This window comes from Volvox carteri (assembly GCF_000143455.1).
Source record: "Volvox carteri f. nagariensis unplaced genomic scaffold VOLCAscaffold_54, whole genome shotgun sequence".
NCBI lineage: Eukaryota > Viridiplantae > Chlorophyta > Chlorophyceae > Chlamydomonadales > Volvocaceae > Volvox > Volvox carteri.
The window spans coordinates 146,857-159,178 of record NW_003307597.1 but is presented as its reverse complement, the minus strand read 5'-3'; the positions used below and the strand labels follow the sequence as shown (position 1 = coordinate 159,178).

Genomic DNA, 12,322 nt, shown 5'->3' with positions numbered 1-12,322 from the left:
ACTGTAAGTTTCGATAAGGTCGCTGCAAATTTCAAACGTTTTGTCGACCGACAGTCTTGCATCGTTATTATGAATGTAGTCAGAAAACTAACCAGCAATCGCTGTTATACACTGCAGCAGCACCTGGGCAGCCAATGATGGCTCAACCCCCGCCTGCTCAGGCTGCACCTGAGGTGGTCGACTTGTCAGGCAAGCTACCGAAGGCGTCTGTCTCTGACATTGGGCAGGCAGCCTTTGCGGCGAAGTATCCCTGGTGGCAGCAAACCGGCAAAAATAAGCAAGGCCACGCGATTGGTGGCTGTAGCATTTGTCAGCAGCTGTCGGTTGCTTGTCGGTTTGTGGGTTTAACTTTGAAGCATTTGGATGCACGTTTTGGAGACACTGAGCTTCTGAAGTGCTTTCGTATTTTTGATCCTGCTACATATGTGAGGATGTCTTGAGGAAGAGCGGCGTGGCTATGGCCGTAAGGAGTTCGTGAAGTTGCTAGCACACTTTTGCCACTCGGCAAGCTCTAACCGCCTGTTTGCCTTCGATGTCAGCGAACTTGACGTTTTGCAAAAAGCGTTTTCAGTTATGAGGTCTAAGATGGCCTTGCAGTTGGAGCTGGGCCGCGCCTCCTGGGAGCGGGCCTGGGCTGGAATGCATCAGTGGGTCCACTTCTTTCCACGCTTGATTCAGTTGGTGTATGTCGCTTGTGTCTTTCCCACTCAAACAGCGTGTGTTGAGCGTGGCTTTAGTGTCCACCGCATTATCAAGAACAGGCTGTGTAACCGGCTGTCTGTCCCGTCCATTGATTCCCTTCTGCGTGTTGGATTACTCGATGCAACCGTGGATATGAAATGCAAACCCCTTGTGATTCAAGCTGCTGAGGAGTATGTTGCAAAGAACCCGGATGGGCTCCTGCACCGTATTGCCAAGGTAGGCGACTGTGGGATGCCTGATGAGAGTGATGATGAGGGCAGTGTGGGCAGTGAAATTGCTGAGGCCTATTATCCTTCTGATAACGGGGAGGTCGAGAGTGTGGCAAGTGATGAGGTGTACCCGTCTGAGGAGACAGATGATGATGTGGCAGGTGTGGTGGAGGCGATGGCTGCAGAGAAGGATGAGGAGCGACGCCTCCTTGGTTTTGGGTAAAATCCTTGCTGAAATATTTCTCCCAGGCGCTATGTACCAAAATAAAATCAAAACATCTGTTAGTTCAGCCGCCCTAGCATATGTAATGTAATGTAATGTTACAGAGTGGGAGGCTTCTGGGCCGCTTTATCACATTGTCAGTTCTAGATCATTTATCACCTTACAGCACCATCCACCACTACCACACTGTACTTCGCCATACGAACTGTAAGTCCAAGGCGGCGGATCCAGCCTTCAGGGACCCCTCCTCATCCATTCACCCGAACACCCGAAGAGACGGAGGGTTCGGCAATCGCCACCAATCCAGCGTGCGAATCTGGTCCATCAACTGTGACCTCAACTCCACATCTCAGCAGCTAGCCATAATCTCGCTCTCCCAACTAATTCGGGGGTCTCCCCAGGAAGCCTCGTCACCCCGTATATGGATGCTTTTCAAGCACCTCCGTTAAGCAAGGGGACATGTTTTCCCAGTCAGTCCAATTTGAGGATCCTCGGGACTTCATTTCTGACACCTCAACCGGGGTTGAAAATGTGTCTTTACGTGCAATGAATGGGGTGCTCACGCCACCTTGGAAATTACATCCCTTCCCGGCATCATAGGATCTTAATTCATTTTCGTTTGTGCTGTTGGGTGATTGAGGTCAACAGTCTCATTGGTAGGGTGAGGGTGGATCGGGTTTCAAGATGAGTATCATGTCGTCATGGAGTGCCCTGGTTACGACGACATTTCGACAGGTCCTACGCGAGCGTCGACGTTAGGTGACCGGCGTTTGCTTGCCAAGGCGCTCCACGCGATGCGTCAGTTGAGAAGTTCGCATAACGATGCACCTGTCTAGCTATGTAATCAGTCACCAGGGCAAACTTATTTCATAGACGCCCAAGGTCTCAGCCCGGCCCGAGGTCTCAGCCCGAGGTCTCGGCCCGAGGTCTCGGCCCGAGGGGTCTCGGCCGTCCGTCTCGCCTCGAGGTCTTGGCCGTCCTTTCCATGGAGCCTTATGCTGCAGCTCAATAAGAATTCCCTTTACACAAGTGAATGCATAACTCATGGTTCTTGTCACGTACGTGTTCAGCTCCCTACGACGAATCCCTGTAATCCCTGTAGGTACGGCAACCGCTTTTCCATTTTTCCGCCAGCAGAGACTTTGTCCTTACGAAGAAGATATAGCATCTGCTTTATGTTCGTTACATTCTGAGCTCTAGTTTAACAACTCCGCTGGTGTTGGGCGCATGGAGACCCTCGATAGGAAAATACAGGAGGTCGAGTCGCAGATAGAGGCAACGGAGGATGCACTAAAATTATGCAAGGACAAAGACGAGTTGGCCCACTTGCGCGAGAAGGAGCGCCAACTCCGCGAGGAGAAGCGCCAACTCCGCGAGGAGAAGCGCCAACTCCGCGAGGAGAAGCTCAAACTTCGCGATGAGGAACTCTTGCGTCTCAAGATGCAATGTAAGTGAGCCATGAAGAGTGTGCGGCTGAAGCCTTCGTCAGCACCTATATTATAGTCCACATAAACAATATAGAGACAAATGGTCGTAGTATTGCGCCTGGGCGCCTTTCGATTGCTGTCTCCTTTTATGCTAGAAGCCTTTTTACTATGTGTGTTACGATTTTGGGGTTAGGTTCGCCTGGCGAGTGTTTTGCGCGTTAATTGATTGCCAAGGAGTGCAAGCTGGAGCATTTATTATTAGCGTCTCATAAATCATCTACATACAGATGTTTTGGAGCTTTGGACCATCGTTTCCATGACCGTCCGCTAGGCCAGGGAACGAGCCGAAACTTGACCAGGTCTGCGGAAACTTTTCGTAATCGGGAGGCCCTTTGCGGAAAGGCTGCGGAAACTGCGGAAAGCTGCGAAAACTATAAAATGAATATGTAACGATGTTTTTTAGCTCTTCTCAGTGTGGCGATAACATGGACAGTCTGAAACCAGCTTATGGCAGTGCGGTTCTGTCCGGTGGGATCTAGAATCTGGTGGATTCCAATCGTGCTCGAAGGTAGAGCCATCTAAACGTATTACTGGGGGTGGCGGGGGCCAAGCGATCAACTATTGTGTGCCCACACCCTTGACGGTGTTCACCCTGCCCCCTTCAAGCAGCCCGCCTCTCTTTGAACCCTGAGACCCCAGGCCTGAGCAGCCCTATCGTATACCACCCCCATTAGTGTTGTTGGCTGACGGATTGCTCTGGGATGCTCAGAAATTGCCACTCATATGTTACATGGGGTAGGGGCCCAGGGAGCCCTGAAACACTGAATAATAATCGTCTCCCTGTCCGTTGCGGAGCAGTGACATGTCTGCATGCCTACTCCACATACCCGTCCGGCATGTCTGCATGCCTCACGGACAAGTCTATGCTGACTGTGCATTAATCCAGTAATCGTCTAAACAATATGAATTCAATATAAAAAAAATCAAAAGGAATAAAAAAGGCGAGAGGGCTAAAGTATCTAAAAATGGCACCGCACAACGATAACTGCAACGACGTGGCTCTGTTCAACTTCAACCACGTTTACGGACATTGTGGAATCAATTATCAAAAACCCTTCTTCCGAGCAGAAACACAGTCAATCTCTGTGACTTCGGCAGCCCCCAGGTTGGGGCCAGTGGTTGTTGACATTTGACTTAATCAAATAACTCTATAGTGTAAAACGCAGTCTTTAAATGGCAAACGCATGCCTGGAACCTGTTTTTCAATTTCCGCCGTACAGCAAACGCGGAAATGCGGATTTTCTTTCCGCATTTCCGCCAATCTGGGCTTCGCTGCGGAAAGCGTGACAAAACCTATTTACGCAGGTTTCCGTTTCCGCAGGTTTCCGTTTCAGCTCGTTCCCTGCGCTAGGCGTCCGCTGGAACGGTCAGAGGATGGTCAGAGGATGTACGGTGTTGCATTGCAGACAGGGGACCGTCCGCCGGCGGGGTATATGTGAAAATCTCCTTATCAGCGACTTGACCTAATCAAAAACAACATTTCAAATGGTGGTTCAGTATGTACACGATTCAGCTACCGCAAAGACTGTAGCGGATTAGGCTGGCCATGGCTGGCCATGGCGGGGGATCTACCTTGGCTGCTATGGGCACAGCTGAGTGTGTCCAAGTGACTGACCAACTGATGAATAACCTTAAAGTGAATTAGGGCTGTTGTTGCACGCTTGTGTATGCGGTATGCGGGAGGTTTGTTGGGAGGCTTGGAATGCGTCACTGGGTAGTTGGGAGAGGTAGTGCACCTGAAATGTGCAGCAGCATGCAGCTCTTATCTCCAAGAGCCCCCCGACTGTGCCCATGTCGTGCAGCCTCTGCATCTGGCCTGGGCGTGGGGAGCACAGCAGGAGCTGGTGAGTTTGTGTTGGGTTCCTCCAGGGATTTGCTCACTGGCGGTTTGGCCTGAGCAAAACACCAGCCCTGGCATCCCACATTGGTACAGTATGTATGAGATTGAGGTTCTGCAGCGAGCACAGCAGAATTGGCTGGCAACTGTGGGAATCTACCTCGGTCGCTGTGGGCACAGCTGAGCGCGCCTGAATGGTGGCTGACTGCCTGACTGACCAATGAAAATACTCAAAGTTCTTGGGTTAGTTGTTTGCCCACGACACGGGTAAACCAGCCATCTCACTGGGATCCGTTCTACTTTCCTCCCCCTGTAGACTTGCTGCCTCTGGCTGCCAGTGAGCATGTTCATGATGCTGTAGGGTATGGATTGACATGTGGTTGATTGGGGATGAGGAGACTTCCTCACACAGCATGACGTAGGCTGAATGCCAACCGCTGTTGCAGCAGTAGCACAACATCAAAGCTCATGTTGAAATTGTTGTAGCATGCATTGTATTGGTTTGCAATACTGAAGCATCCTGGGTTGGCATGCCCTAGTGCTTGAAACGAGCACCCCCCCTCTGCTGTGTATCAGGATTTTCATGCCCAACCCCCCATCTCACCCTGCACACCGGACCGCATCAAGCACATGCAGCAAGCATGTGCAGCGGCATGCAACTTTTCACCTGCACGTGCTCCTTGGCCGCTCCCACATCATGCAGGCGCGGCAGCTGGCCTGGGCCTGGGGATCCTGGCAGGGGCTGGTGAGTGTACTTTGCAGGGTTTTAAGACACATGTATAGAATCGATTTGGCAACGACAGTGACCTCACTTTCAAGATGTGCATGCAGCTAGCACAGGGGTAAAGTGTGCAACATGGTTGCCACTGCCAACTGTCCTGCAAGTCCCTTTTACCTTGCCAGCGACCTTGTGCCCCGCCCCCTGGGTGATGGTGCAGGTGCACCAGCTCCAAGGCGGCTGGTGGATAGTGCGGCCAAGCTGCACTACAAGGTCAACAACAATGATATCGTGGAGCTGCATTACAGCGACTCAGTGCTGTCATACATAGATGTGGCGAGGGTGGACACTGCGAGGATGGACAAAGTGAGGGTGGTGGATCGTATCCGCTTATGGGCTAAAATGGCCATGAGTGACGCGGTGGACAAAGACCGGGCTAAAGCCCCCTCACCCTTGCTGGTCTCAGGGCTTGTCAAGGTATGCTGTTGTGTTGTACCTCCCATCCTAGGTATCTTTAGCCACAGTGTGACTCCATGTCATTGCCACAGCACAGGACCACGCAACACTTGAGTAGCCCTATGACCTCTTATCAATGCACATGCATGTTGCAGACGGGCAAGTCGTTCACCCTGGAGCACGTGGTTCCTGCGGTGGTGGCGGAGGTGCTGCGCCAGCAGGGAGGGGAGGGCCCCCTGGCAGGCATGGTGGCCCTGCGCCTGAACTGTGGTCTGCTGCAACGGCAGGCAAGTGGGTGTTAAATATTGGAACACACTCTCAAGGCTGCTGAAGCACTTCCATTCCATTATGCTGCTTCTGTGAGCATGCCATGACTGTGCTGCAGAGGCATTGGTTGCAGAAGGATTGATTTGTGCATGGTAATGGGAGCTGGCTGTGAGGGTGGTGGCTCAAATGGTGTGCTCTGTCAACACCCTGCATGCAGGAAGGTGCTACGGCCATGTTGCGGGACCTGCTGGGTATGCTGCTGAGTTGGGCACGCAAGGAGCATGTGCCCATGCAGGAGGGTGCTTTGGAGGCTGCAGAGGATGTGCTGGGGCGGCGCTTCTTCAGCACCGACCGTGGCTTGCTGGGCCACACCATCCGGGAGTTCCTCAAGGCGGTGGAGGTGCCGGTGCTCGTGTTATGCGGTATGGGGTCATGCTGATGGAGGCTTTATCACAGGCTCCTGGATTCTTCGCCTGGTTTCTTTCTGTTGAATTGCTGGGTCTGAATGGCTTTCTTGGTTGCTTGCTGTATCATTTTGCATGGCAAACTATGCCATTCTCATGGCAGCAACTTGCTTGCTTTACACAACCATGGGCATGCAGATGTGCAGGTGCAAGTCGCAAGCCCCATTACCATTTTTGATTTTAAGAAGTGCATGCTGCATGTTTGACTGCACAAACATCTGGGTGAAGGGGGACACGAGCCAATTCTGCTTGCTCCTTTCACTACACCCCTATGGGTATACCAACAACTTGTGCATCCGACACTTCGCCCCCCTCATCCTGCTTCAATGTGCTTCTGGAGCTTTTACTAGACCGGCTGCATCTTACTCAACCACAACTGGATGGTGGCGTCGGAAGACACCGATTTGGAAGAGTTTCACCCGCTTAAATAGCTGAGGATGTGGCCATCCAAAATGAATCGTACAGCCAATTCCAAAAAGGCGCGGTCCAGTCCCGGAATGGTGTACCGTTGATCCATGCTTCCGATTGATGAGGGGGCTCTGCAAGCCAGGGACCAGCGTCCCAGTCGTAGCCTGTGCTACGACCCCCGCCCATACTTCTGCAAGTATGGACTTCCACCTGAGGTGGTGTTTACTTGTAGGCATCCATGACAGCATCCTGCTCGCTGTCTGACCCAGAGGTCGGAGCCATAAAGATCTGACAGAAAAAGCGGCAAAATAGGCAGTTGGAATTCAGTTAGTTCCAGCGAACTTGTCCAGCAACCACACCAAGCGAGAAAGGAAAAATAAGACAGAAAAATGTATCAGTTTGGGACCAGATTTAAGAAGTGGAATACAACACACCTGCACCTGGGCTGAGCCTCGCAGTACTTGTTTGGTCCCCTGTCCTGGTGTTTCCAATCTCGAACAATATACTCTTCATCCCCCCTTGCTGTGTCGCTGCCTGCCTCCTTATCCCTGCCATTCAGACGAAATGCAGAGCCTGTTCCTGCCGACCATTGACGGCAAGCTGGATGCAAGCGGGGCTGCATATATCCGGAACTCATTCATGAAGCTGCTGCTGGTGTATGGCTCCCACACCATGCTGTGGTGCATAACCGGCAGCTCCATGGTGCAGACCTGGATTAGCCTGGCCGACATGCCGCCCAATGGCTACACAGTCATCACTGGTGCCAGTGCCGTGAACCTACCGGCAACCTACAGGCCCGAGCACATGAGCTTGGCATGGGAGCTGCTGAAGAGCTCCAAGGCCGGAGTGCAGCTGGACCCCAAGCTGCTGGAGCTCTGCCCTCCATCCATAGCACTCCTGACAGTCCTGGTGGAGGACTGGATTGATGCTCTACCCCCCCTAGGCCTGGATGTGACTGCCTTCATCCGTGGATTCATGAGGATGAAGCTCATTGACGAGGTAACCTGCAGCACACCCATCTCAGGGCCTCTGTATGCTTCAGCTTAGCAGTGTCTGTGTTGTCTTAATCAACTGGGGCCAGTTGCTGTAGAGCTGGCATTTTTTAGAACTGGCTGCACCAATTCTTCATGGCTGGACCCACTACTGCTCACCTCAAATCTTGCCTTTTTATCCGGTGCCCACCCGTTGAATCTCACTATGTACCTCAGTCACGAAAGGAGTGGAAGCTGGGCCTGGAGGGCATGTCATTGTTGCAGCGCATCACTGTGCTGGACTTGGCGTTTCCAGATGTGGGGGCACGGATCGACACAGATCTGCACCCCGGCTTACAGTGCTTACAGCGATTCCTGGAGCCGCACCTGGAGAGGAAGACGGATGGGCGCTACTACTTCCGTGACCCGCACCAGCGTCAGATTGTGCGGGTGAGGGGGGGTCTTTCACCATGTGCCCGAGCCCCTTCTCCCCCGCCCCATAGAGCTGATTAAACACAGCAAAAGCTCAGTTCTGGGGCAAGCTCAACTGCGCTTGTGTATCATCCTGCTTCCCTGTTTTGCTGTGGGCCCCCCTTCCCATGTTGGTGCTAAGTGCATGCCATGCCACCCTTGCCCTGCTTGCCTGCAGTTGGTGATCAACCAGGATGGCACACTGCGGGAGAGCTGGAGCAGCCTGGAGTTCAGTGCCACCCTAATGCAATTGGACACGATGGTGAACCTACTCCGCCTCGGTGAGGCAGCTGACTACCTGCTTGGGCCCCGTGCAAGCCTCCGGTGGGAGCGTGAAAAGCCACCAGCTGGGATGGATGAGTTTACAGCCAAGTTGCAGGTAATTCCATAGGCTGCAGGGCTTGGGGTCAGATTTAGATGGGAGAAGCACTACATGCAGATGGTGTTTGTGTAGAATGGGGCCTTATGTAGAAGTTTGTGCTTGCACCGCAGTGTAGTTGTCCATTGGTGAGTCTCCATTGCAGCTCCTATCTTTGTGGGGGTGTGGGTGTTGGCGCCCTTCTATGCTACTGGGAAGTCTTGTGTCACCACTCTGTTGCAGTATGCATCCTGCACATATTGGTATGGCTTTTATGGGTTATGTGTGTGCTGGCAGGATGCCTGTCAATCGGTGAATTGATTCTCAGACTTGTCCAGATAGTTACCAGTGGCTAACACCTACATACAAGCCTACACACACTCTTATACCCCATGTACTCCATACACTCAACATGCAACATCAAACACTCATGCATGCAGGCCATTGCAGACAAGACCGCCACCAAGTTGGCAAGCGACCAGGGTGGCGTGGTGTTGGGCCTTCAGGAACTGTGGGAGCGGCAGTCTTGGTTCCAGAAGGTGCTGTCATCGAAGTGGAATGACCGACTACAAAATGACTACAAGCAGGCACGGTGCACTCACCTGGCCATGCTGGTGTTCTACCTGCGGTAGGCTGGCTGGCTGTCCTGCTTCCCTTCTTGCTACTTGCTGCCTCACCCATGCAGCCTTGTTGGAGTGTGCTGAATACCATTTGCTGGCTGAGCCAGAGACCTATGGGCATCTGACCCAGACCCGTTAATTGCTGCCTGGTATCCACATGTGCAGGCTGAGCCGGAACGTGCTGGTCCATGCGAAGCCTTGGGATCAGGAGCACGACATCCCGGTGAATGTGGATGTAATTGAGGCGCTGCCCAGGGTGCTGGGACAGTCCTTGCTTGGCTTCAATGACGACATCGTCAGGGCGCTGCGTGTGCTGTCACGCCACACCATGGAAAAGGACACACAGTTTCGTGCACAGCTATCAGGCAGTGGTGGCGGCAGCATTGAGGGGTTGACTGATGATGAGGGCAGCAGCAGTGGCGGCCTGAGTGGCAGCACTGGCAGCAGCAGCAGTGGTGCCCAGCCTAGCAGCAGCAGTGGCACCCAGCCTGGGGGCAGCAGTGGCACCCAGCCTGGCAACAGCAGTGGCACCCGGCCTGGGGGCAGCAGTGGCACCCAGCCTGGAGCAGTGGCACCCGGCCTGGGGGCAGCAGTGGCACCCCGCCTGGCAGCAGCAGTGGCACCCCACCTGGCATCAGCAGTGGCACCCGGCCTGGTGGCAGCAGTGGCACCCGGCCTGGTGGCAGCAGTGGCACCCAGCCTGGCAACAGCAGTGGCACCCCGCCTGGCAGCAGCAGTGGCACCCGGCCTGGGGGCAGCAGTGGCACCCGGCCTGGGGGCAGCAGTTGCACCCAGCCTGGCAACAGCAGTGGCACCCGGCCTGGGGGCAGCAGTGGCACCCCACCTGGCAGCAGCAGTGGCACCCGGCCTGGGGGCAGCAGTGGCACCCCGCCTGGCAGCAGCAGTGGCACCCCGCCTGGCAACAGCAGTGGCACCCGGCCTGGTGGCAGCAGTGGCACCCCGCCTGGCAGCAGCAGTGGCACCCGGCCTGGGGGCAGCAGTGGCACCCGGCCTGGGGGCAGCAGTGGCACCCGGCCTGGGGGCAGCAGTGGCACCCCGCCTGGCAACAGCAGTGGCACCCGGCCTGGGGGCAGCAGTGGCACCCCACCTGGCAACAGCAGTGGCACCCCGCCTGGGGGCAGCACTGGCAGTGGTGCCCCGCCTGGCAGCAGCAGTGGTACCCCGCCTGGGGGCAGCAGTGGCACCCGGCCTGGGGGCAGCAGTGGCACCCGGCCTGGGGGCAGCAGTGGCACCCGGCCTGGGGGCAGCAGTGGCACCCGGCCTGGGGGCAGCAGTGGCACCCGGCCTGGGGGCAGCAGTGGCACCCCGCCTGGCAACAGCAGTGGCACCCCGCCTGGCAACAGCAGTGGCACCCCGCCTGGCAGCAGCAGTGGCACCCGGCCTGGGGGCAGCAGTGGCACCCGGCCTGGGGGCAGCAGTGGCACCCGGCCTGGGGGCAGCAGTGGCACCCCGCCTGGCAACAGCAGTGGCACCCGGCCTGGGGGCAGCAGTGGCACCCCACCTGGCAACAGCAGTGGCACCCCGCCTGGGGGCAGCACTGGCAGTGGTGCCCCGCCTGGCAGCAGCAGTGGCACCCCGCCTGGGGGCAGCAGTGGCACCCAGCCTGGCAGCAGCAGTGGCACCCATGGATGCAACGGGGTCTGTGGTGCTGCAGGTCATTGTGTAATCATGCATGCTGGGGAGCAGTATTAAAAGGCGTATGAAGCAGGTGTAGCCATGTAGTAGCAGACACACCTCAGGGGTAGTAGTGCAATGTGCACGACAAGGAGAACCTGCTTTATTCCTGTAGTGCTGCAGGCGCATTAGTCCAGGCAGCAGACAGCAAGGGGATAGGTCTTGGTGGCAGTGGTGATGGTGGGCGAGGGCTGTGTGGGTCACCGCTGTGTGCATTTGTCTGTATGTATGTATGCATGTACAGCATATGTCCTCACATTGGATTATTGTACTTGAACATGCATGTCGTACGCTTCCTCGCTTGTGGTGCACATCGGGAGGTGGACTACCTGAATTGGGGTTCCAACACTAATGCTGCTGCTCAGAGGAAAATTTAAACAGATTCAACATAAAGCCTTTCCATTGTACATTTTTGTGATGTGTTCGGGTCTCCATTAAAAATGTGTTGGATGTTGCCTAGCGCCATCGACTTTATACAATCCTGGCAATCCTGGCAATGGTCCATCACGTTGGAAGGGTGCCGATGGTGGCGGTGGGGCTGCCACCACCACCACGGCCCGCGGCGCCTCTCCGGAGAAGGAAGGGGGCGGCGCCGCCACCGCCACCACGGCCTGCGGCCGCACGGATTCCGAGACGACGGGAATGGCGGAACACGCGGGTGATGAGCGGGCAGCGGTGGCCGTGGCGGCGGCTAAGAAAATGAGCTGACAGGCAATGGCATCACCGAGGTGATGAAGTCGGGCATCGGATGGCTCAAGGTGAGCTGGAGGTGAGGCGACAACAGACAGTGACAACAGAGAGTGTGTGGGTGTGGTTGCGAGGTTGTTGCAGAAAACCGCATACACATCTACACGTGACACTCGATACTTGGCATGTCCCGGAAACTGCTCTCCACCCGCCACATAGCTCCACAAGGACTGAACCCCGCCGGCAGCACCCACCATCCCTCACCCCTCTCACCCATCTCCAACCACCGCTACCTCCTTACAAAACCCTTTTCTTCCAGGTGCACACAAACTCAACCAACGCCTCGCTCCACGTCGCCAATAGAACAGCACAACGCCCACCGCAACCGGACATAAAGACACCGCCCGCCACTACCAGCGAGGCGGCCGCGGAGCAGGTGGGGACGGGAGAGGGCAGGGGAAGCGGCAGCGTGGGAACGGACGGACCCGTGGGTCATACAGCGCTCTTCTTCCCTGGGATGCTGATGTGTTAGCTGGTAGTAGTTGGATGGTAGTTTGGCGGTTGGCACACCGAGACCTGCAGTCCAGCGCCCCTGTCATTGCCATGTAATGATTCCTGCTGTGTTCGGTCTGTCCGTCTGTCTGTCTGTCTGTCTGTCAGTTTATCTATCTCTCTGTCTGTCTCGTTGCGTGCCGTTGTCTCGGCTGTTGACGTGTTTTGTCGTGTAGCTATTTCCCAAAGTCCCGTCA

At 55.3% G+C, this 12,322-nt stretch overlaps 2 protein-coding genes across 2 annotated transcripts in view; both read left to right on the top strand.

Annotated features, from left to right (window-relative positions):
• Positions 1-2,178: 2,178 nt before the first annotated feature.
• On the top strand, positions 2,179-10,878 carry VOLCADRAFT_96643 (uncharacterized protein; the record flags this gene model as incomplete). The annotated part of the gene is made up of 13 exons (XM_002955713.1): positions 2,179-2,232; positions 2,368-2,581; positions 4,424-4,465; positions 4,775-4,795; positions 5,162-5,203; positions 5,397-5,542; positions 5,788-5,923; positions 6,121-6,321; positions 7,331-7,770; positions 7,980-8,192; positions 8,392-8,592; positions 9,012-9,199; positions 9,357-10,878. 13 exons carry the CDS (start codon positions 2,179-2,181, stop codon positions 10,876-10,878), a joined length of 3,420 nt encoding a protein of 1,139 aa, XP_002955759.1.
• A 756-nt stretch (positions 10,879-11,634) lies between these two features.
• Positions 11,635-12,322, top strand: part of VOLCADRAFT_96642 (uncharacterized protein) — a gene marked incomplete at both ends in the record, with an annotated part of 12,100 nt that continues 11,412 nt past the window's right edge. The window contains 2 exons of the mRNA XM_002955712.1: positions 11,635-11,644; positions 11,991-12,009. Of these exons, the coding sequence (XP_002955758.1) occupies positions 11,635-11,644; positions 11,991-12,009 (29 nt within the window). The remainder of the gene's footprint in view (positions 11,645-11,990; positions 12,010-12,322) is intronic.